The following is a 23,809-nucleotide window of genomic DNA, read 5'->3' as shown; positions in this document are numbered from 1 at the left end:
AGACTTTACAGTTTTATTATATTCTAGTTTTATTATCTATATTCTGAAGGTTTGTTCCTATATCATTTGCCTGGGTTTATGTAATATTTTATTCCTAAAATATTTAGATTTTTTTTTTTTTTCAGGTGGTTTGAAGTATTTTCTGATTTATGGAGTGATAAGTGAGATATCCAAAATGAAACGATTATTTATCAGATAAATAATATTTCAGAATATTTCAGTTCTGGAAATGCATGCAAATCAGTGCATATTTAATGTGGCAATGCCTCATTTGAATATTTGAACAACATTTCAAAGCTAGTGCACAGAAATGAATCAACAGGAGTATGATGATATCTGTTAGCTACAGTTTTTACCCCATTAACCTGTGCCATATAAAAAAAACGTTCAAAAAGATAAAAGATGAATAAAGAAGATCTTTCTGTATTAATCATTTGAGATGTTAATAATTCACACCAGAAAGGGTTTCTGCTCTGTGGATTTGAATACTAATAAACAAAAGCTATACGAGGCCATGTTGTGCTTGATTAAAAGCCAGTAGCTGCCACAAAGTTTTAGCTTTTAAATATTTAATCAGCATGATTTAAATAGTTTCAAAGCCTTCTGTATATTCCCGATTCCTTTCTGAAGATGAAAACAGTAACTTTACTTGTTATAGCACAAAGTGCTCCACAGGAAAAACTAATCAAGAGCACATCCAAGAGTAATTCATATACAGAATTTTTTTTAATCAAATCTGTTGGACATGCCTCTGAGCATGAGTGTGGTTATGAAGAAATGGTTTAAGTCTAGTGTGGAAGGACTTGTGCACAGGCCAAACTTGAACCTTTATTGAAGACTTTTGGGATGCACTGGAACAGTGAACTTGACATAAACTGTAAACTTGTCCCTCAAATCTGATTGGTTGATTGGAAAGTTGTGCAATCACGTCCACCATACAACATCATACCTGTCAACCCTCCCGTTTTTCCCAGGATTCTCCCGTATTTTACCTATCATCCCGTTTAAATATTTTCCCGTATTTCTCCCGTATTTTTTATCTTCTATAAAAAAATCCCACCGGGCACAAACCAGTTAAGCGGAAATCCCGCCCTGCAACTAATTTCATTGGTTAAGGTTACAATGACGGATAGGTTTAGGGATCAGTGTTTGGAGGAGGCAGTGAGTACTGTGATTCACATGACCAATAAAATCTTTAGAATCGGCTGCAGGGCGGGATTTCCGCTGAAGTAGTTTGGGGGAAAAATGCACTTATTCCCTTTTCCTTATTTTCAAATCCCAATGTTGACAGGTATGGACAACATCCGTGCCTGACCTCATTGATGCTTGTGTGAGAGCGAATCCCTGCATCCGTGTTTCAGCATCCATTGTGGAAAACCTCCGCAGAAGACTGGAACCTGTTAAAGCAGAAAAGAAAGAAAAAAACGTTTTTTGGTTCTGTGCTGGATGGTTTCATCGAGGAAATTCTTTATTTTTCTTACCAATGAGAGCTGCTATACATACATACATATATATATATTCTTGGAACATGATTTATGTCATTATCTTTTCAAATCTTTCTTCCAATTTGTGTGCACATTATTACTATTATATAATTTTTGCACATTTGTTTCTGAGAGTGTACTGTATATTTGAAAGGGGATATTTGGAAATGACACCCTCCAGCTCAACAGACTGGGTTTCACAGGCAATGTGCAAATATATGAACTGTCTGAGCGAGAAGAACATTGTCTCGTGTCACTCATAGCGCTGTTTGTGTCCCATGAATCATACTTGCAGCTGAAAATGACACTTACTCTTACTCAGGGTCAGAATGGCTGTTTTTAGAAGAGTTTGATCATAGATATTTCTTAGAAAAACTAAAAAAAGCTCAACTGTTAATCTAAAGTGTAATATTTGCTCACCATTGCATCCACTTGGAAAATCCACCATTGTGATGTATTTTTCCACAATTTATGCAGAAAATATGTATTTTTCACTCCTTCTAACATCAGAGGAGGAGGCAATTCATGACATTTCACAACACCTACAGAGCTTGTGCATTTGTGCTTTCAGCCTAAGTGGTAGGTATTATTCTCTGTGGAATCATTACTCACTTGTAAATTGTTTTGCATAAATGTTCCTGCAAAATTAATGGACATAAATGTAAGTGCTTAAGGGACCATCTAAAGGGCCTCGTGTCGACAGGAATCAAGGTTAGGTTCACATTTTAATTATTTCTTTGACGACTACAAAGAAACAACATGTACTGCTTGTGATTGTATTTACATAAATGGAAATGAATGACGACTACAATCTTAAACTAGTCTATACTGCCCTCTCTCGGCCATAGATATCAATTACATGGTGAGAACAATCTACAATTAAATATTTACTATAATAAAAGAATATCGGTGTTAGTAGTATTTATGTACCATTATAGAGTTAATATTTTGAATTAGCTATTATTAATATATTTTCATTTTAATTTTAGCTAGGCTAAGTAGCCTAATTTTATGTGTTTTTGACATTTTTATTAGGCCTATAGTTTTTTTCCTGTTTAGCTTTAGTAGGCGGGTCAATGACGTATAAGGATTTTCGACAGGCCAATTTTAAAATACGAAAATTAACAATATATATTGCAATTGTTCAATCATTAAGAATGTTGTGTACATATAAATTCAAATAAAAAATTTAAATTAAGTGATTTTAGTGTTTTTTCTTCTAGATGAATTGTCCATAGGCTTAAAAAATGTCATGTGGGGCGACCGTGATTTATCTTAAAATTAATTAATTTCCTTAACATAAATGTATTTTTTTTTACATGTTCTCAGTAATTAAAGTGTTTAAAAACAGAGTATTTGAATTTCTTATGAGTTTTTGTATATAATGATCTCATATTTTTGTTCTGCAATTTCAGTCGCCTTCTAAAATGCAGTTAACAGACTTATTTTTCCTGTAAATCGCATAAAACTGATAGAAATGATTTAAAAATATAATATACTAAAGCATACTGTATCAGTGATTCATATTTCAGCCACAGAAATAAGATATTTTATTTTAAATTTAATACAGTGATAGCTTTTATTGGTCGCACCACATGATAAGTGGTCGCTCCAAATGACACGAAAACCTTATATAGTTAAAAATCTATTTAAAGAGATCAATGAACAATACATTTTATACAAAAAAATATTTAAACCAGATTTTATACAAATTTCACAGAATTTTCCTGAACATAAACATTTTATAAACTCACTTTTATTAAAAAAAAATCACTTCACAAACACAAGTGAACCATTTAATTTAACTTGACTTAGAATTTCTTTCTAACAAATAATAATGTTATAGATATAAATTATTTCATAAAAGTATTGTATACAGGTAACATTTGGGGTCAATAGTTTTTTAAAAGTAATTAATACTTTATTAATCAAGGACACAATCAGTGTCACATTCAGGCGCAGGCTTTAATGTTCCGAAAGATTCTATTTCAAATAAATGCTGTTCTTTTGAACTTTATATTCATCAAATAATCCTGACATATAAAATGTATCACAGTTTCCAAAAAAAATATGAACATTGATAATAATCAGAAATGTTTCTTGAGCAGCAAATCATTAGTGACCCTGGATCACAAAACCAGTCACACGGGGTATTTGTGGCAATAGCCAACAATACATTGTATGGGTCAAAATTATCGATTTTTCTTTTATTCCAAAAAATCATTAGGATATTAAATAAAGATCATGTTTTATATTTTGTAAATGTCCTACCATACATTTATAAACATTTATTTTTGTGAGTGAATATAGCAATATTGCAAACATAAATGGACAACTTTAAAGGCGATTTTCTCAATGTTTCAATTTTGTAGCACCCTCAGATTCCAGATTTTCAGTTGTATCGGCCAAATATTGTTCTATCTTAACAAATCATACATCAATAGAAAGCTTATTTATTCAGCTTTCATATGATGTATAAATCTCAATGTCAAAAAATTTACCCATGTGACATTGACCCATTGAGTGGTTTTGTGGTCTAGGGTTACATATTAGAATTATTTTAATATTAGAATATTAGAATTGAAGGATCATGTGACACTGAAAACTGGAGTAATGATGCTGAAAATTCAGCTTTGATCACAGGAATAAATTACAGTTGACTATATATTCACATAGAAAACAGATATTTTAAACTGTAATAATATTTCACTCTTCTCCTATCAAGGTACTCTGCTCTTGCTGCAGGGTTAGAATTTTTTCGCTTGGCAGTGGCATCTGGTAAAATAGATTAAAATAGTTTAAAATAAATAAATAGGCAATAATAAATACACTACTAATAAATGCATTATTACTAAACTGAAATTACATGCTCTAATTTTTTTTTTTTTGCATTTTTCTCATATTGTACAAAGAGTAAACACAAACTGTCTGAAATCTATAAAAAAGATCCCAAATTGCATAAAAATCTATTCCAGATGATACTAAAGTAAAGTACTTTTTTTATATAAACCGTCAATTGAATATAAAAGCATAAAACTGCCAATCTAGGACATATATCTATCATGGAAAACAGTCTGCAGTGGTCGCACCACATGATATTTGGTCGCACCACATGATATTTTCAAATTCAGTCATAATTTACAGGCACAGAATTGGCCACCTAAACAAAACAAGCTAGCTTGCCAAAAAAGGTCATTATGAAATTTATAATAAAAATATATATTTGTAGAAATAACTTTAATATTATTTTTTTTTTTAGGTCATACCACATGACAGCCAAATGTGGCAACTACATACCAACCATTACAAAGGTTTATTTTTTTTCCAATTTGAGAGAATTACAAACCTGCTTGCTACTTCATTGGGTCCTTGGTAAATTGGTTTATGATGTAACTTCCTGTGTTTGAATAGTTTTCAACATATAAGTCCCAAAATGGTAGTTCCTTGATGGTCGCACCACATGATATTTCATAAAATGGACATCATCGGACAAAGTTTGTTTGTATATTATGATGGAAATATAAATACAAATGCTTTGAATTTTTTTAAAGGATTACAAAACATTTTGGAAATCATGCCAAATAGTGCAGAAAATAAATTTGAATAAATTCAGAGTAATTTCAAAGACGTTTTCAAAACAGAAGTTATGGCCGGACGGTCGCACCACATGATGTTTTGACACTTTAAATAACAAAAAAAGTAACAAATAAGTAAAGGTTTTTGAAAAGTTAAAGTGAGTGCATACATGGGAGAGGTACTACAAATATACAGTATCTTTTTATGCAATTAAACCCGTTTTTGCCTGAAAAAATGCAATCGGACAGAAAATTTAGGCGTCACGTCATTGACCCAGGCCTACTTCAACATAAACGTATTTCAGTTGGATTTTTAAAATAATTTTAGGGTTTAATTTAATATTAGCCTTATATTTTATTTCAATTAACAAAAACGATTTTTGAATAGTTTTAGTTAACAATAACAACACTGGCTAACAAAACACCAAACGTTTCCCTCAGCAAAAACTGATTAAGAAATAATTAGGCTACATCAAGGCCATGTGTCGAGTATTTAAGATTTACTTTATGTTTTTATTAAGAATAATTTGGGATCATGCTCAAAAATAAATTTGATTTTAATATGCCTACATTTATAAATCCTGGCTATTCCGGCTCACAAACCTGTGAGTGACGTTTAGCGACATAATAGAAGTAGCAAAAACATGATATAGCTACATAAATATTATTTACATTTCATATTGTCACCCAATGTTTCTTTCCTAAGCATTTCCTTAGCAAACTCCAGAACTTTCCGGGTGATTTTGCTTGGTTTTCCAGTCAGATATCACAGCCTTGATTTCACCTCAGCTGAAAGTCCTCAAAAAAAGCCTACTCCCTGCAATATTGAACTTCATTATCGTGATATTTTGAGGGCTTGCGAACAAAAAAAGACGGCTTAACACTCCAAAGGCATTCTCATCTATGAGGTAAGACTGTAAAGTTGTTGTTACTGTCGATTTCAAGCGGTGAAAAGCCAGAAAGCTCTTGACGCATCAATTGATTGTTGTCAATGGGGCGCACCTGCGGTTCAACAGTCGACTGTCAGTTTTAGTCATTTTATAGATAATATTTTATATGAAAACATTTATGATCACAGGTGAAATAGTGTAAACATCAAAATCACATTATCTATCTTGATTTGTGATGAAATGTCGCAGCTGGGATCGGCTGTGCCCTCATCAAACTTACCCGAGGGCCTCCCGGTGTCCAGTTTGGCCCTGCTGATCCTGGTGCTCATTCCCTGCGTCCTTTTGCTCCTGCTTCTCAACTGCCTGTTCGTGGGATACAAGCTGTTCCGCATGACCCGGAGGAAGAGAGACCGATGCGGGTCGGAAATCTCGCTCATGCACTCCTCATATTCCACCCGCCAGAGAATCACCCGCTTCTCTGATGAGCCTCTGTTCGCTCCAAACAGAAAGACCAACTATGTTTCGGTCTCGGAACCGATGCTGGCGCCCCCCATCACCTCATCCCTGACCTCCTCGGCGGAGAGAAGGGCCACCGGGCAGCGCGCCAGGTTTCTACGCCCGGATGGGGCCACTTACGCCCGGTCCGAGTCACTGCGCGTGCCGAACTGGAGGAAGAGCGCCCCGGTTCTGCTGCTGTCCAGTGATTCGGACACGGAGCGAGTCAACACGGTCCCACCGAACTCACCAGAACTTCATGTGACTCCAAATGGGGTAGGGTCAAAAACACGAGTATGTCCAAAAGCCAGTTCTGGATCCTACATTATACAATTGAATATTAATTTGAGTATTAAGGAAATATGTCAATGTTTATGGATGGTAGTTATGGGCCTATTGAATATTAATTTGAGTATTAGGATGTCAATGTTGATGGTGATTATGGGCCTAATGGATATTTATTTGAGTATTAAAGAAAATATGTCCATGTTTATGGTGGTTATGGGCCTATTGAATATTAATTTGAGTATTAAGGAAAGATGTCCATGTTTATGATGGTTATGGGCCTATTAAATATTAATCTGAGTATAAAGGAAAGATGCCAATGTTTATGGTGGTTATGGGCATATTGAATATTAATTTGAGCCAAATTGAATATTTGGGCATATTGAATATTAAAGTATTAAGGAAAGATGTCCATATTTATGGTGGTTATGGGCATATTGAATATTATTTTGAGTATTAAGATATCAATGTTTATGGTGGTTATGGGCCAGTAGAATATTAATTTAAACCAAATTGAATATTTGGGACTATTGTATATTAATTTGAGTATTAAGGAAATATGTCCATGTTTATAGTGGTTATGGGCTTATTGGATATTCAATTAAGTATTAAGATGTTAATGGTTATGGTGGTGATGGGCCTAATGGATATTAATTTGAGTATTAAGGAAAAAAGTCCATGTTTATGGTGGTTATGGGCATATTGAATATTAATTTGAGTATTTGAGATGTCAATGTTTATTGTGGTTATTGGCCTAATGGATATTAATTTGAGTATTAAGGAAAAATGTCAATGTTTATGGTGGTGGTGATGGCCCTAATGGTATCATATTTTTATACCACAGTTCTTTAAATTGGTTGTTTGATGGTAATTTGAGGTTTATGGTGGTTATGGGCCACCGTTAATTCCAAAAAACAAACACAAACATTGTTATTGTAGTTAAACCAACAAATGAACCATGGTTTTGCTACACTAACCATGGTATATGTAGTAAAACTGTGCTCAAACAAATGGTAATCAATCTGCCAAAAAAGTATGGTTACTACACTTTTACTATAGTAAAACCATGGTTAATTTTCCTAATGGCACTACAATTTAAACACCCCACTATTGTTAGAACCATAGTAGCCTATCACTATAGTACCGTTCTGTGCCGTTTTTGGCTCCCAGTGAAATATGTTTGATCCTATGGAAGTAATTTAACCCTTTACCTGCACTGGTTACAGTTCACAATGCCGATGACCTGCATGCGTAGAAGCAGCACTATGGACCTGGAGAACGCTTCTCTGGACAAGATCCATGTGGAGTGTGAGTCCGCCAGCATCATCCCGCCGGAGATCTCCTGTTATGTGGCGTCGTCGAGCCCCTCGGCGGGGGGTTCTGGACTGGACAGTGACTTCGGAGCCAGTGCAGGCCAGTTTTGTGATCTCGTTCATTCAAACGTTCAAACCATTTCTTTAAGATTATATAAATGCTCAGCACTACATATAGACTACTGCTCAAAAGTTCGTGACAATTACGTAATTCTCATATGCTCACCAGGGATGCATTTATTTTATCCAAAATACAGTAATATTATGAAATATTATTACAATTTAAAAACAACTGTTTTCTATTTCAGTATATTTTGAAAAATGTAATTTGTTCCTGTGATGGAAAAAATTTTATTTTTTAGCAGCCATGACTCATTTCATTCAATTTCAAATCATTTCAAATTTCATTGTCACATGATCGTTCAAAAATCATTGTAATATGCTGATTTGCTGCTCATTATCAGCTATTATTGGTGCTCAGTTATTAATAATGGTTCTTATTATTATCAATGTTGAAAACAGTTGTGCTCTGCTTAATATTTTTGAGGAAAATGGTGAGTTTTTCAGGATTCTTTGATGAATAGAAAGTTGAAAAGAACAGCATTTCATAGAAAGCAGAAATCTTTTGTAACATTCTAAATGTCTGAACTGTCACTTTTGATCAGTTTTATGCATCCTTGCTGAATAAAGTATTACTTTATTTTATTTTTTTAAATACTTACCGCAAACTGGTATGTGGTATAATTAAGCAGCACAACTGTTTTCAACATTGATAATAATCAGAAATCTATCTTGATCAGCAAATCATCATATTAGAATGATTTCTGAAGGATCATGTGACACTGAAGACTGGAGTAATGATGCTGAAAATTCAGCTTTGATCACAGGAATACATGACATTTTAATTACAATTAAATAAAATTGTAATAATTCACATTATTACCATTTTCCTGTATTTTTGATCAGATAAATGCAGGCTTGATGAGCAGAAGAGACTTCTTTAAAATCATAATTATTCCAATCTATTGACAGACCAGAAGTGTATATTTGGAGTTTCATTCTTTGAATTCTCCTAATTGTTCATTTAGGTGTATCTCTGCGTATCCTTTCTGTGGACAGCGATGGTTTCCCGGGCTCAGTCTGGGCATCCGCTCTGGAATGGGATTACTACGACCCAAGTTACGTCACGCAGAACCACATCCCGAAACACAGACCCCACGCACCTCCCATCACCACCAAACAGTACTGGGTCTAGAGCCTGAAGACGTCCAGAACAAGACTCAATTCAGCCACTCTCATTCTAGAACTTCAGTTGAGTTGAGTCTGGGTTTAGTGCATTTAATGTTCACTTGCTGTTTTAACTGCAACACATCACATGTTGTCAAAGCACACACAATCCAAACCAAAAAAGTGTTCACAATCACAGCTTCTTTCTGCAGCAACTCCAAACAGGTTTGTTCTGTTCACAAAAATGCATTTACTGAATCACTTCACCACTGTTCTCACTTTAGATCACTGCATTTGTTTTACACGCTTTAGATTTCTCACCGTTTTGTTATTTTTATGTTTCCCACGATTCTCAACATGGAGTTACTGAGGATTTCAGAAAACTGTTCTCACAATTTTGACACCCTACACATTCTTGTATCAAAAAAGTAAAGTATTTAGATATGCCTGAATTTAATAATAAAGTTTTTAAATATAGGGTCTTATTTTATTGCTGTTGACCCAATCTAATGCAACAAGAAAATTAACATATTAAAAGTGATTTTCTTAGCGAGATAAGGTTGCGTTAGAATTTTATACTGCAAAACAGCTGATCTGGAGTTTAAAGTCTCAACTCTGGTTAAAGCTTCCATGAAAGCTGAAAAACTAAGAAAACACCATATAATTTCATTATGGTACTCTTCCAAAAATTCTCTTTAAGCATTTGGTTTATAATGATATAATTCCGTTTAGTCAGTCAGTTTGAGAAGTACTGAAAGTGTTTGTGAGAATGAATAAGGCATTCAGATAAGACATTTCAAACACCACTTTTTATTGGAAACAGTTTATGAGGAGCTGGACGCAGCCACAGCTGCCCGGCGGGGCTTGGGCACGGTTCCCTCACGGAATCCATTTCTGAAATGCACAGAAAACATACTTCAGTTTACATAACCGCACACAGATAATGTGAAAAAAACTATGTAAATGGCCACAAGCTCATAACATGATCAATACATCTGAGATGTGCAATAAAATCCCCACCAACAAGAGTTTCAAAAACCCACTAGTTTGAGGAATAAAAACTGATTACTGAAAACAGATCCTAACAAAAGTATGGGTCCGGCTTACCTCAGTACAAAATTAAGATCACTGGACAGTCATTAGTTCAGACATTTATGTTTGGACATCATTGGTAAGCCAACTAATCTAACCGCACTCGAGTTTTGGACAAGCATCAGTGCAGAATCAACAGGAAGATCTTTTAACAATTAAATATCACGGCATCAACCTCGACCCCACTGAGACCTTTCAGTGTGTCAGAGTCATAATATGCAAAAGAAAAGTGCATAAAAAGGTCGAAATCAGTAAAAAAGTAAAAAAAAAAATTTTGAAAGTGCTTTCAGAAAACTCTGCCCTGAACTAGAAAAAAACATCTCTTAGTGTGTTTACACAATAACATTATACTAAAAAAAGATTACAACAATCTGCGAAAATGACTAAAAAGGCTGTTATTAAGCATGCCAGGCCAGTAGTTGGTGATGTCATTGTTAAGAAACACCCCACGAACACATAATACGCATGTGTAAACATGTTAAGCATGCGCAGGCCGTCATGCCGATAAAGGCATGGTTTTCAAAAGCTTGCGTTTTCAGGCCCCCAGGACACGGTTGTCGTGTAACTGAACGGCCAAAACGCACAAGTTGTGTTTTCAGTTGCAAACGGTGTTGTGTAAACAACCTTAGAAGCATGAATATCTGAATGCACGTTTACTCACCTGAACCTGCGGAAAACAACCTTCATGTGCCTCATGCGGCCAGTTCCTGTGGTGCTGCGTCTCTTGGCCTTAGTGCTCCAGTTGTCTACAAACACACACAATCATTACACTTCACACACATGAAAACATCAACATGCATTTGAGCAGATGAGCACCTGTGTTCTGTTCATCAACATCTCAAGCTTACCTCAGTTCAAAACACTGTTATCACTGGACAGTCAATTGTTCAGACATTTGTTTTTTTTTTGGTCATCACTGGTAAGTTAATTAACCAGACAGAACACAATGTTTTTACAGTTTCCCTATTTTTACTTATTTTTTAAATTGTGTAAATGTGTTAAAGTGCCCCTTTTATGCTATTTTAAAGGTTCCTAATTTTGTTTTGAAGGTCTCCTATAATAGGTTTACATGCATCCAAGGACAAAAAAAAGAAAACTACATTGCACCATCTAATTTCATGGTTCATTTGAAGATTCAGTCTCTCTCTAAACACCTTTTTCACAAGCCTTCTCTGATTGGTCAGACAGCCCAGTCTGTCGTGATTGTCTGAAACTTCTAAATTTCAGCTCAGGCTCTTCCTCAGCGCTTGATACACAGTGATACGAACAGTAACAATGGCGTCGGGTTTTCAGTATCAATTCCAGCGCGAGTCCTCATCTTTTGAAGTGCATAAAAGTGGATTCACAGCGCTGAAAACAGCATCTTCTCCACATAGACAACAAGACAAACTCTTCCAGTCTCAGCTACAACTACAGTGTTTGAGGGTCAAAGTAGACGTTGTTCACGGGCAGCCAATGAACACCATAGGCTGGCATTATGCAAATGTTTTGTGTAAATAGGAAGAGAGACTGAGAACCAATTCTATCTTTAAGGAGACAATAGCTATTTGTTGTGCGCTTTGAGTTCTCTTTTAAGACATTTTACATCCACAAATAGCTATATTACTGCATGAAAGGCAATATTTTGAAAAAGCATAACAGGGGCACTTTAATGTTACCAATAAAGCTACTTGAACCTGTATCTGTGAACTGTGAACTTACACTTTCTCTTGCGCTTGGCAGGGTAGCCACACTTCCCGCAGGTGGACTTCTGCAGGTGATACGCCTTGGATCCACAGCGGCGGCACAGAGTGTGCGTCTTATTACGACGCTTACCGAAAGATGACGTACCCTTCGTCTGAAAAACAAAAGAAATGTATAATTCACATTATTGCTTAAATGGTCTCATTCATCAGGTTGCCTACATAGACAGCATTCATCAATATGCAGCTTGACTGGATTTAACACTATAATGTTAATTGTCTATTCTGAGACTAAAGTGTACAAAAATACTGTTTATGTAGCTGGCTACAGGGAACTACACTAACCTTTTCCACTGGTGGCACTTGCACTACTAACTTTTTCAGTTACTGGCGCAAAACATGATTTGGTCGCACAAATTATTTCTAGTAAGCCGCTCTGGATAATAATGAACAATAATGAAACTGTATTGCATACAGATGTGCTTTTTATTTTACTTGCCATCTTTTAAACCACATGCCTTCTTGTTTTTGTTTTCTTTAACATTGGTTGGGATAGATTTTCTGCATTAGAAAATACAGTACACAAAGTGCAAAATGGATTTCAACATGCCATGGTTGGCACAGATGGGCAGACTCCTGAACTCTTAAGTAGTGATGCACCGATGTGAAAATTGTGGCCGATACCGATAATAACTGATATTAATATTGCTGTTATGGCCGATACCGATATCTCTGTATAGAAAAATTTACTGATAATCAAATAAAGAGATATTTTCCAAAACACTTTTGTTTTCACTTTAGAAATGACTGATATTGGGCACCTTTACCTGTGTGCAAAATGTGTCACACATAGGACACACATGCATTATATTGCATTGCATATAATGTGTGCTGGTCAACTTGTCTAAAATTAAGAAACCCCTAGAAAACAGTAAAACAATTTAAAAAACAACAAAAAAAAAAAAAAACAGGAACATTGTGTACAATTAAGATAGGCTACTTAATTTATTATTCCAATATCCAAATATGATACTAAATAGCACAGGGAAAAGGGCATCTATTTGTGATGTGCTGTCTTTGCGTTTGAACATTTTAAACAATAGGCTGCACGCATTAGCTGCATAAATGTTAGCCAATACAAACATATTTATAGAAAACAGTTGACAATGAATAGACAGGAGTCCAATAATAGCATAACGAATCACTTATTCTAAAAATAGTATCAAGTATAAGTTAGACGAATCCGACATATAACGAGGGCTGTGTTAACAGTAAAACTTCCGTCATTTAACGAATTTTAATAAACACGGATGGATAGTAAAAAATGCTTTGACATTTTGACAGAAAAAAACAAACAAGAACAAAATTTAAACTATAGCCCGTCAATTTTCATTTTACAATTATCTTCTCTCTCTGTGTGCGTGCGTCCGTATTTGTGGGGGGGGTTCTGATTAATTCGGTTCGAGAGTAGAGATAAAATCCGGAGGCACACACACACACGCAAGGTCTCTCGCTCCCTCTCTCTGCCGTGCGCGCGCTACGCTTGCGCGCTCTTGCTTCCGGGAGATTTTAACTGATTTGCGGGTATCAGGGAGCTGCTATCAATATGGGGGGAGACTTCCGGAATTTCCGAAAGACTTGGGATGTCTGCGTTAAAAATTAGGGTCGCAATGGCATTTCAAAAGGCCGCATATGCCACCATTTTGGTCGCAGTGTAACGTTAGCTCCCTGCGGCTAACTAGATTATAATTCCTAAACATGCAGTTTAATAAAGCAGCTTGTTAGGTAACGTTAGTTGCCCACAATGATATAAAGGAAGCTAAATAAGTTGAGACTATGATGCCCAACAATTATGTATAGGAAGGAAGACTAGCTAACGTGCTATTTAATGATAGCTTACCATGTCTAGGACTTCCAATAAATTGTTGGAAAAGAAAAGGAGGAAGGAAACAGGGTTGCCAGATTGGGCGGTTTACCGGTTTTACAATCATTTTTGCGGGGAAAAAATTTGGGCTGGAAAACCTTGCTGGCATCTGGCAACTAGAGACAGAGCGCAACGCGTCATAATCTTAAGACCACGCCCACCAAGGGGGAAAACAAACCAACCGTCTCCATTGACTTTGCATTGCGAGAGGCTGCCTCCTTGTCATTTCTTGCTTCTAAGAAAAGACAGAATAATGCCTAAAAGCCGCTATGTGACAAGGTGTACAGCAAACAAGCTAAGAAACCTAGAAATAAGTTTTCATAAGCTGTCAACCCCAAAAAACGAGCGTTTGAGGACATAAAAGTGGATACAGGCTGGAACGAATGGGTAAATTGTGGGATCCTGACACTCAGTATGCACTAAAAATACACTACGTGTGCAGTAAGTTAAACATTTGGTCACTGGTGAGTCAAATATCCAAATGTCAGTTTTATATATTATATTTCTGCAAGATAAACTATCCTGTGTAGCTGATTACAGTCTCCTCCAGCGGACGTACGTTAGTTCTCAAAGTAATGAGACACGTGACGCTCTGTCTCAACTGCCTGTATCCACTTTTGTCCTAAACACTCGTTTTTTGGGGTCGAGAGCTAATAAAAACTTATTTCTGTTTTTTTTTTTAGCTTGTTTGCTGTACACCTCGTCACACAGCAGCTTTTAGGCATTTTTCTGTCTTTTGTTAGAAGCAAGAAATGACAAGGAGGCAGCCTCTCGCAATGCAGTCAATGGGGACGGTTGGTTTGTTTTTCCCCGGTGTGGGCGTGGCCTAAATGCGCTGTATCTATTATGCACAAAAATGCTGTCTAGAAAAGCAACTTAAAGGAATAGTTCACTTTAAAATGAAAATTCTGTCATCATTTACTCACGCTCAAGTTGTTTCAAACCTGTATGAATTTCTTTCTTCTGCTGAACAGAAATGAAGATATTTAGAAGAATGACAGTAACCAGGCAGTTTCTGGGTCCCATTGACTTCCATAGTAGGAAAAAAATATACTATGGAAGTCAATGGGACCCAGAAACTGTCTGGTTACTGATATTCTTCTAAATATCTTCCTTTGTGTTCAGGGTAGGGTTGCACCAGCCGTTCGTAAGTTCTTTCTTAAATTGGAACGTAAAGTCCACACTAGAGGCTTAGTATCTACTAGCTAGTTTCTAACTAACTCTGAACTTTCTAAAAATTCCGTTGCACCATTTGTTAACTTATGGCGCTTTTCCACTACACAGTACCAGCTCGACTCGGCTCGGCTCTGTTTGGTTTTCCACTGTGTAAAAGTTGTACCTGTACCTGCTTCCAGGTACTTTTTTTCGTACCACCTCCGGCGAGGTTCTAAGCGGGCTGAGACGAGCTGAGGCGATACTAAAATGTGACGTGAAAACACGACAGATTGCTGATTGGTCAGAGAGAATCGTCACTATTCACTGCGTCATCATTGCACGCGCCAGACGGAGTATCCTGAATAAAAAAACAGCAAAAACAAAAATAAAAACATCCAAAAACAGCATACACTCGATTTCCTCCATTGTCCTGTGTGTGTGGGTAGCGGGCGCGTCTCGCGTAAAAGATTAAGTCACGGCAGTTTCCTGCGGCGTCGCTATGACGACCAGGTACTATTGTGGAGGTACTATCTGCAATGGAAAACGGAGCGAAAAGCGAGCTGGTACTGGTAATGGAAAAGCGCCATTAGTAAGGCAGAACGTAGCTAGTAGGTCGTAAGCTCTCCGTGCATAGTCGCATAATATGACGTTTAGCCTCGATGATCCAATAGCAGCCTTCAAATACATGAGCAGATGTTGTGTTGAAATGCCGTGAATTTCAGTTTATCCTTCATTCTTTTGCCTCACGTTACTAACGGTAAAAATAAGTTTCCATTAAATACGATACGTGATCATGAATAGCATAAGTGTTTTTATATGTAAATAACATTCAGAAACTGTATTTGAAATGAATTGAATAAGGATCAATAAATAAATATTGATACAAAAAAAGAAAAGAAATTACGTTTATTGATTATGACTGATATTTGACATGCACAACATGGACCGATGCACACAGGTGTGCTGTTTAGAAAGGGTTCGTGTTAAAGATAGCCGCTAACAAAGTGATCTATTCACATTATAATGTTCTCGATCTTAAAATGTAAGCGAGTGTAAATGTCAGCATAATCATATCTAAAGAATTTAAGTCTGTCAGGTAAAAGAAGAGCTTATTGATGCAGATCAGTCTGTCTGATATTTTATTCCATCCATTACTCCTGATCGGAGGCTGCCGTAAATATTTAGTTTATACGTAGAGTTACGCTTCAACTAAGTTTAATGGTGCAAAGCAGAAGAAAGAAATTCATACAGGTTTGAAACAACATGAGGGTGAATATATGATGACAGAATTTTCATTTTAAAGTGAACTATTCCTTTAATAGGCTCTAAAAAACAACAACAACTACACACGTCTGCACAGGGCAACCATGTAAACTCACTCCACTACGATACCTATACAACTAGTTTCTAACGCTTGTTACGGTCTAATTTAGACAGTTATACAGTCTCAAATATATTAAGACTCAAGACTACGCATAATTAAACGATTTAAATGAATACTGGAGATCGTTTTAAAGCAAACCGGTTTATTTTCACGAGTTCGTTACGGGAATGCTAAGCGTCATGCTAACCGATAAAATAAAATCATCTAGAACGTCTCATTATAGAGGAATCACAAACATAATAGATTATACTGAGTCCTGAATACATATGCTTGCGACATTATTAATGTTACAGTGATTTAAAACAAGCCACAAATCAGATGTTGGAGGATTTTGAAGGCAAGGCGTTGTAAGACTCACCATCTTTCCTCAGAGTTGATTCGAAAGAGACCGGAAGAGGTTCCGGTGTTCCGTTAAAACACCACCGGCGCTCCTACGGTGCAACAACTAAATGCGTCCCCCTAGTGTTGCACTGCGGACTTCTCCATTCAATCACAACGAGTCCTACAGATATAACAAATATTTTTAATGACGATGACAAAACGTATTTTCAACCTAATAGGTAGCTGTTCTGTTCACAAAAAGGATTTAAATTAATCAGCAATTATTCCAGAAATGCTAAATACGATAACAAGATTTAGCCTATTAGCCTGTTTACACAATAATGGAACCATAATACACATCTATAACCATCAAAAACATCTTAAGGAAATTATGTCTTAATATCTTAAACTTAAGATTGTACTAAAGAATCCTGTTAATGTTAGGTTCAGGTGGAGGGTTTGGTGTAGTAATTATAATTAGCTTAATTTAAAGACAACAAAAGTGAATGTGTTGCTTAGCCTTTTCTTCGGGAAACAAAGCCAGCCATTTTATTGATTTGTCTTTTAGAAATGGTCTTTTAACTGCAAGGACTCGCAGCTACCGTAAACATAAATAACAGAGCTGCCAAAAACGTCTAGACTCAAACTGCTCCTAAAAAAAATCCTAAATGACCTTCATAGGCCATAGCCTACACAATCCTCTGATATCACTGCATGATAAAGCAGCACTGATTCCTTTTCATGCAATTCCAGTTTTTTTTACACTTTTTGTCCCATATAGTATGATTACAGTAAAATAGTTGCATTCTGTTTGTCAGTTAAAAATAAGGTGAAAACATTAAAATGGCCTTCCAATGAGAAATAATTATTTCCTCTTTTTTTTTACTATAACTCTTATTTTCATTATATTTTTACCATTTTTATATATCACTATTTTATTTATATTATTTTATTTATTTAAAATGCATTATTCAGTCATCATATGTTATCCTAATGTTTGGGCAACCAAATATAATCTCCAACTATCGCTGCAAAGCATGCTTCCTCTTGTAATTGCAGTCATTGATCCTGCTCCGATGTCCCCTAAACCCATGCGTCGTCTTTCTTTAATGGTTTGAAACCAGTCTAGGTTGCAATCCCTCCCTGCCCCATTGGTGCTGATGAGAGGGAGTGGAGCGCGTCACCGACTGCGCGCGCTCTGCATTCGTGACGCGCATTCTGCAGGAGTGTCGCGTCTTTGCAGGTGATGCGAGATTTCTAGCCCTCCGCATACAGAAGATTCACCTCAGTGGGCAGTGATACTATCGCTTTCTCTGACATATGCACGGGCAGACTGCTCAAACGCGACACTGAGGCGAACGGCAGCTGCTATGGAGACTGAGCGCGCATCAGTGCCTGTGAGGACGGTAAACACGCGCGGGTGTGCCTCGATGTGTCTTCTCAATCTGTAGGGCAAAAGCGACCGTGGCTTTCTCTTCTGAAGGATGGGCTACTCAGATCCGACATATAGTAGAGATCTGCTAGGAAACAGATCCCTTTGTTTTATTTTCATATGTGCTTTTGGACTGGTCACTTTATTGCAGCAAATCCTCTATGGCAAGAACTACATTAAAAGGTAAGATGATGATTTTTATCAATGGTGCATAATGCAAAAAAAAAAAAAAAGTTCTGTGTGGGTATCTGTTCTGTATAATAAAGCAAATTTTATACTTATAATATGAAAGTCTTCAGCAGTTATTCTTAGACATATTCTAGTCATATTGCACCCATATTGCTTCAAAACCTCTTAAATTTGAGCTCCATTAAATCATGCCATACACAGTCCCTTGAATGACTGTCTATGCAGCGAGACGCTTAAGTCTGTTTTTCTTCTTCCTCTGTTTATTTTTCTCTTCTCTTCCTGATTTGTTTTTTTCTTTCTATCTTCAGCCCTTTAAACAGCTCATACATCTTGCATAAACCTGTGTGACAGCAAAAATCCATATATTGCAGAACCTTATCCAGTTATGTCCATAATACGAGGCTATATAAAAAATAATAAAACAGTGCACTGGAAGACTGTGATGTAGCCTCTGTTGTTTTTTTTTGTTTTTTTTGCATGAGCACATAGCCTAGATTCAAGCACTGGAAATTAATTATGCATTGAAATCATGGTGCTGTTTCATAAGACCCAGATTTCATGCCTTTTTTTGGGTCCACTTACATCAAAATGACATCATACTAAGAATAAGCCCCGGAAGGTGAATCATTTTCGAGTTTTTTTGGGAGCGGAGGTAAGCAGAGTGAGATGGCTCAGCATTGCAAGGGTGTTTGAGTGTGAGTGCGTGTGTGTGTTTGTCTATGTAAAATGGCGTCTCTCGTAAGAAGCGCCCCCAGTGCATTATGGTTCCTGCGTCCCGGCAGATGCCCATATGCTGAATTCGAGCTTTCTAACACTCCCACCTGAACCCCCCTCCTGCGTCCACCTCTAACACACACTCAGCATTCATGACATCAGAGCCTGATGGCTGCGTTTCGATTGCATGAATGCTGTCCTGTACCCCGTATCTATTCTGCTGAAGTGGAGAGAAACAAGCGTATGGGTGGATGATGGTTTCGGCTTTAATGTAACATGCAAACTGCAGATTCAAAACCGTGCAGCAATGGAGACCAAATGGAGACTTTTGAGTTATTTCTCCCTATTTTTTGTTTCCTTAGTGTTTCAAAGCATGTGAATAAAAAACTGAGCTCAGATTTACTAAGAAACCATGCATGCTTTCATTATGAAAATAAACCTAAAACCAAGTAATAGTCTAAATATGAAACATTTGTCTTCCAAGACCAAGTTATCTGGGTCATTCTATATTTTTAGTGGTGTTTTGCCAAGGCGAATGGTATTTTCTATTGCTAAATGACCAAATGATTATATTTCTGTTTATGGCTTTGACCAAATCCTAAACCCTGGTGAATGATAAAAAATTGTTTAAAAATCCCATAGACTTAAAGAGGGTGTAAAGACAAATTAAGGTTTATTTTAGTAGAACTGCTCATTTGGCTTGGATCAATAAACATTTATTTTGGAAAGTCATAGAAACGCTATCATGCACCCCGACCCCCCCCCCCCCCCCCCCCATTTGCAAAAGAATCACTATAGAAATTTACCCTTGACGACTTCCGGTCTTGAGAATCCCTGGTTAAATTTCCATGGTTCTCAGACGCACAAGTCGTCATAGGTAAACTTCTATAGTGGGAGACGACAGCAAATGTAATTTTTATATTCCCATTTGCTCCAGTAGCAAAGGAAAAAATCAATGATAGCATTTCCACGACTTTCCAAGAGAGGGGAGAAATATCAAGAGATTGATTACAGCAGTCAGAGGAGAGAAATATGAATTTGCCATCACTCTCTGAGCTGTAGAAACACCTTCGTAGCTGTTAATTTGTTTAAAAATGAAAATATGAAAAACACTGGATATGCGATGTTGATAACTGTGGAAACGCGCCATCACATGTGTGATTGGTGTATCACAGCAAGATAATGGTAAGAAATTTATTTATTTTTGAGCTACATGCAACATGTGTCCCAATTACTATTTTGATTAATTGGAAAATATTCAACACAATGAATCATTAACAAACGACTGTTATGAACCGATTTTTTTAAGTAAAACAAAAACTGCATCCGTAAAACAAGTTGCATACTTCCCTACTATAGGTGAAAAACAGAATTTGACAAGAGTAATATGTCTGAATTCCCAGTAGGCAAAAAGTACCTGGATGACCTACTACGTCCGGCTTCTGCACTGTAAACTCTAATTAACCTTACTTACTTAAGCATGCAAACCTTTGTAAAAAAACTTTGTAAAGTGAAACAGGAATTGTATGATGTTCTGACAGTTGCTGTTAGTCTAGTTCACTTACACACGAGTACTAGCAACTAAAAAAGAACTGTAGAGAGTACTTGATAATTTACTTTATAGATTTATTCTTGACTTAGAAAAGCTACTCAGAATTACTGACTCCCAGTGTGCATTGCGGCATAAAAAATTAAGCAATTACATAAAATGTAAAACAATTAATAAAACAAATAAATGAAATGTAATTGTTGCCATTGATTTGTTTTGCATGCTGAATGTTGATGACTGTGTGTGACTCAAGCAAGGTCAGTTGCAAGATATTGTCACAACTACATGGGGATTTTATCAAGGTGTTTATTACATAAGTGTTAGCAATACAGTTATAACAGATCATAATTCTACGTGAAAAGTAAACTGGGTAATGATCTGGTAGAAGGTCACCTTTTTAAAGCAACATATTTATTACTTCTGTTCATTTGAAACCACAAATAATTGTGATTTCTTGTTGCATCACCTTCATCAATAGGAAGAGAATTATAGTCATATAAATGAAGTTCCAAGTGCCCAACCGAAGGGAACACTGATCACCATAATGATGACGACCAAAAACCAAACAAAACCATTTTTGGAAATCAACATCAATTTATGATCTTATGTGTTCTTCTCTCAGACGTTTCAGTTGTATTGACAATTCAACATTCAAGATGACTTTGGAAAATGAATGAATGCAACTAAGGAAGACATAACTGCAGAAGTGGAGGAAATTAGTGAAAATTATATTAAGAATTGCCACTGCTTTTTTTTTGGGTACTCAAACAAACCAATTAATCTTGTGTTTTCTAAGTAACAAATGCATATGCGAATAGTACAGATTTTTAGACTTTTAGAACTAAATTTTTACAATTAAGTTAAGACATTAAGTAAAGTTAATGGTTTTTAGCGGTCACAAAGCTTATTCAAAATAAGTACCTACTCAAGAGAGTATGCCATTTCGGACGCAGCCATAGGCCCTTACAGTCGGATCTTTTCATGAATCAATCAAAGGACTCAAGAGATACCGGTTTGACTCAGTCTGGAATCTGAATTAACTGGGTTCTGAATCCACATGTAACTCATCATGAAATGCAAATTTTGTATAATAATGACATGTAAACAAAAAATATCAAACAGATCCATTATAATGGGGTAATCAAATGCAGGCTAATATAATTAGTTTGTGCTTTTGTTTTTATTTTCATTTTAATTTTTAGTTTAACCTTTAGTCAATTTAAAAACAAAAGCATTTTGGCCATATCGCCCAGCCCTAGCGTGTTTGTGAATTTGGAGGCGGAGCTATCAAGATAGGTGTCAAGATAGGCGTGTTTGTTTTGGTGATTTCAAACATCAACAGTGTTTCTCATAAATCACTTACTGCACCTTTAAGTCTCCTGCATATGGAAGAGCAACCTCTGAGCGATGAAGTCTGTATATGCACTGCAGCATATGTGTGAGCATGTGACAGTGAAGTTATTTTGATATTTACATCTCAGCATTAAAGCAGTGACAAACACAGCTCTCAGATTGCTGCTCTCACGTCGGCCTGGCTGCCGCTGTGGAGACACTGACAAATGCATGCATTAATAATGCATCCACAGAACTGAATAAAGCCACTGAATAAAACGTCCTCTTAAAAGCTTCTGCCAGGTCAAATTACATAAGAATTATTATAAGCACTTTATGGTGGAATTGGCCTTCTAATGCCATTGCAATTATTCTTAAAGCTGTCATGTGGTGCAGAGGTTGACGCGGAGTTACAACTTAAGATAAAATCGCACTGAACTGGCCAGGGGCAAGAAGCGATTGCTGTTTATAGATATTTATGCATATGAATCTATTGCATCAAGGTTGTTTTATTATGATTTCCTCCTAGCTTACACTACATTTAGGATCAGCCTCTGCAGTTTTGTGCCAGGCTTGAAATTGTCCTGGAGATATTGATTTGCTAAGTGCAGAAAAAGTATTGACATTTAGATACATCTTCAGCCGTGACCTTATCTACTCGTCTGCAGAATAGCATCTATCCTCCTCTCTCTCTCTCTCTCTCTCTCTCTCTCTCTCTCTCTCTCTCTCTCTCTCTCTCTCTCTCTCTCTCTCTCTCTCTCTCTCTCTCTCCTCACATTAGCAGCTGAGTTTGCATTCTCATCCTGGTCACAGTGTTTACAGGAATTTGAAGAGCTGATGTCCACATTAAACTGATTCTTTCAGGATTTGTGCATGTCGGCTACTACAGCGAATTTGAAACTTGTCTACTTTCTCTTCAGGGACAATAATGTACTAAAAAAAGAGATGGCATCATGTTGTTCACAGATTTATTTATTTTTTCTAGTGAAACGCTGTCTATATGAAACTGACTGATTGGTTTAGTAATTTTTTTTTTTAATACATTCACTAATACATAAAAAAAAGAAAAGAAATCCTAGATACATATTTAGTTTTTTTATTATGATTTGTGACCCTGGACCACAAAACCAGTCACATAGGTCAATTTTTTTGAAATCTGATTTATACATAATCTGAAAGCATAAATAAATAAATAAATAAATAAATAAATAAATAAGCTTTCCATTGATGTATGGTTTGTTAGGATAGGACAATATTTGGCAAAGATAAAACTATTTGAACATCTGGAATCTGAGGGTGCAAAAAACATCGAAAAATTGAGGAAACCCTTTAAAGTTGTCCATTTATGTTCGAGATTGTGCTGCATTCACTCACAAAAATAAATGTTTTATATATTTACGGTAGGAAATGTACTAAATATCTTCATGGAACATGATCTTTACTTAATATCCTAATGATTTTTCGCATAAAAGAAAAATCTATAATTTTGACCCAGACAATGTATTTTTGGCTATTGCCACAAATATACCCGTGCGACTTATGACTGGTTTTGTGATCCAGGGTCAATTTTTTTTTACAATATATGGCAGCAATGTCTTATCTCCCAAATGCCTGTAAATAATCAGGATTATTGCTTTTCTTCTAACCCAGCATATGTCTGATCTCTTGCTCTCTCTCCCTCTTTTTGTTTACCAGTGTTTTAATCCATTAAGCATTGAAGCAAAATAAGCATCAGTAAGATTAATATCCATAAACGTGCAAAATAA

The 23,809-nt window shown here is 36.2% G+C and overlaps 3 protein-coding genes across 8 annotated transcripts in view; 2 read left to right on the top strand and 1 right to left on the bottom strand.

Moving 5' to 3' along the window:
- Positions 1-6,189: 6,189 nt before the first annotated feature.
- Positions 6,190-9,308, top strand: hwa (huluwa; the record flags this gene model as incomplete). The annotated part of the gene is made up of 3 exons (XM_084137992.1): positions 6,190-6,720; positions 7,956-8,151; positions 9,131-9,308. 3 exons carry the CDS (start codon positions 6,190-6,192, stop codon positions 9,295-9,297), a joined length of 894 nt encoding a protein of 297 aa, XP_083994118.1. The 3' UTR covers positions 9,298-9,308.
- A 751-nt stretch (positions 9,309-10,059) lies between these two features.
- Positions 10,060-17,006, bottom strand: rpl37 (ribosomal protein L37). The gene is made up of 4 exons (XM_084136425.1): positions 16,865-17,006; positions 12,063-12,198; positions 11,023-11,107; positions 10,060-10,163 (listed from the first exon to the last, which is right to left on the bottom strand). Exons 1-4 carry the CDS (start codon positions 16,865-16,867, stop codon positions 10,094-10,096), a joined length of 294 nt encoding a protein of 97 aa, XP_083992551.1. The 5' UTR covers positions 16,868-17,006; the 3' UTR covers positions 10,060-10,093.
- Positions 17,007-17,980: 974 nt separating this feature from the next.
- Positions 17,981-23,809, top strand: part of st8sia5 (ST8 alpha-N-acetyl-neuraminide alpha-2,8-sialyltransferase 5) — a 21,511-nt gene continuing 15,682 nt past the window's right edge. For 2 of the 6 annotated variants that reach the window (XM_084136423.1, XM_084136419.1), the window contains exon 1: positions 18,183-18,442. In XM_084136423.1, coding sequence (XP_083992549.1) covers positions 18,312-18,442 — 131 coding nt within the window. In that variant the 5' untranslated portion in view covers positions 18,183-18,311. Of the gene's footprint in view, positions 18,443-23,809 lie in introns of all 6 variants that reach the window. The other 4 variants (XM_084136418.1, XM_084136422.1, XM_084136420.1 and 1 more) reach the window with 4 other exon arrangements.

Source organism: Abramis brama (genome assembly GCF_963993115.1).
Source record: "Abramis brama genome assembly, chromosome: 15".
Lineage (NCBI taxonomy): Eukaryota > Metazoa > Chordata > Actinopteri > Cypriniformes > Leuciscidae > Abramis > Abramis brama.
Note: the sequence above shows the minus strand (reverse complement) of the source record. Positions and strands in the feature narration are given on the sequence as shown.

Coding starts and splice junctions, on each gene's coding strand:
- rpl37 (XM_084136425.1), bottom strand. Junction 11,108..12,062: donor TGCCAAGCGCAAGAGAAAGT/GTAAGTTCACAG, acceptor GTGTGTTTGTAG/ACAACTGGAGCACTAAGGCC. Junction 10,164..11,022: donor GTTGTTTTCCGCAGGTTCAG/GTGAGTAAACGT, acceptor TGTGCATTTCAG/AAATGGATTCCGTGAGGGAA.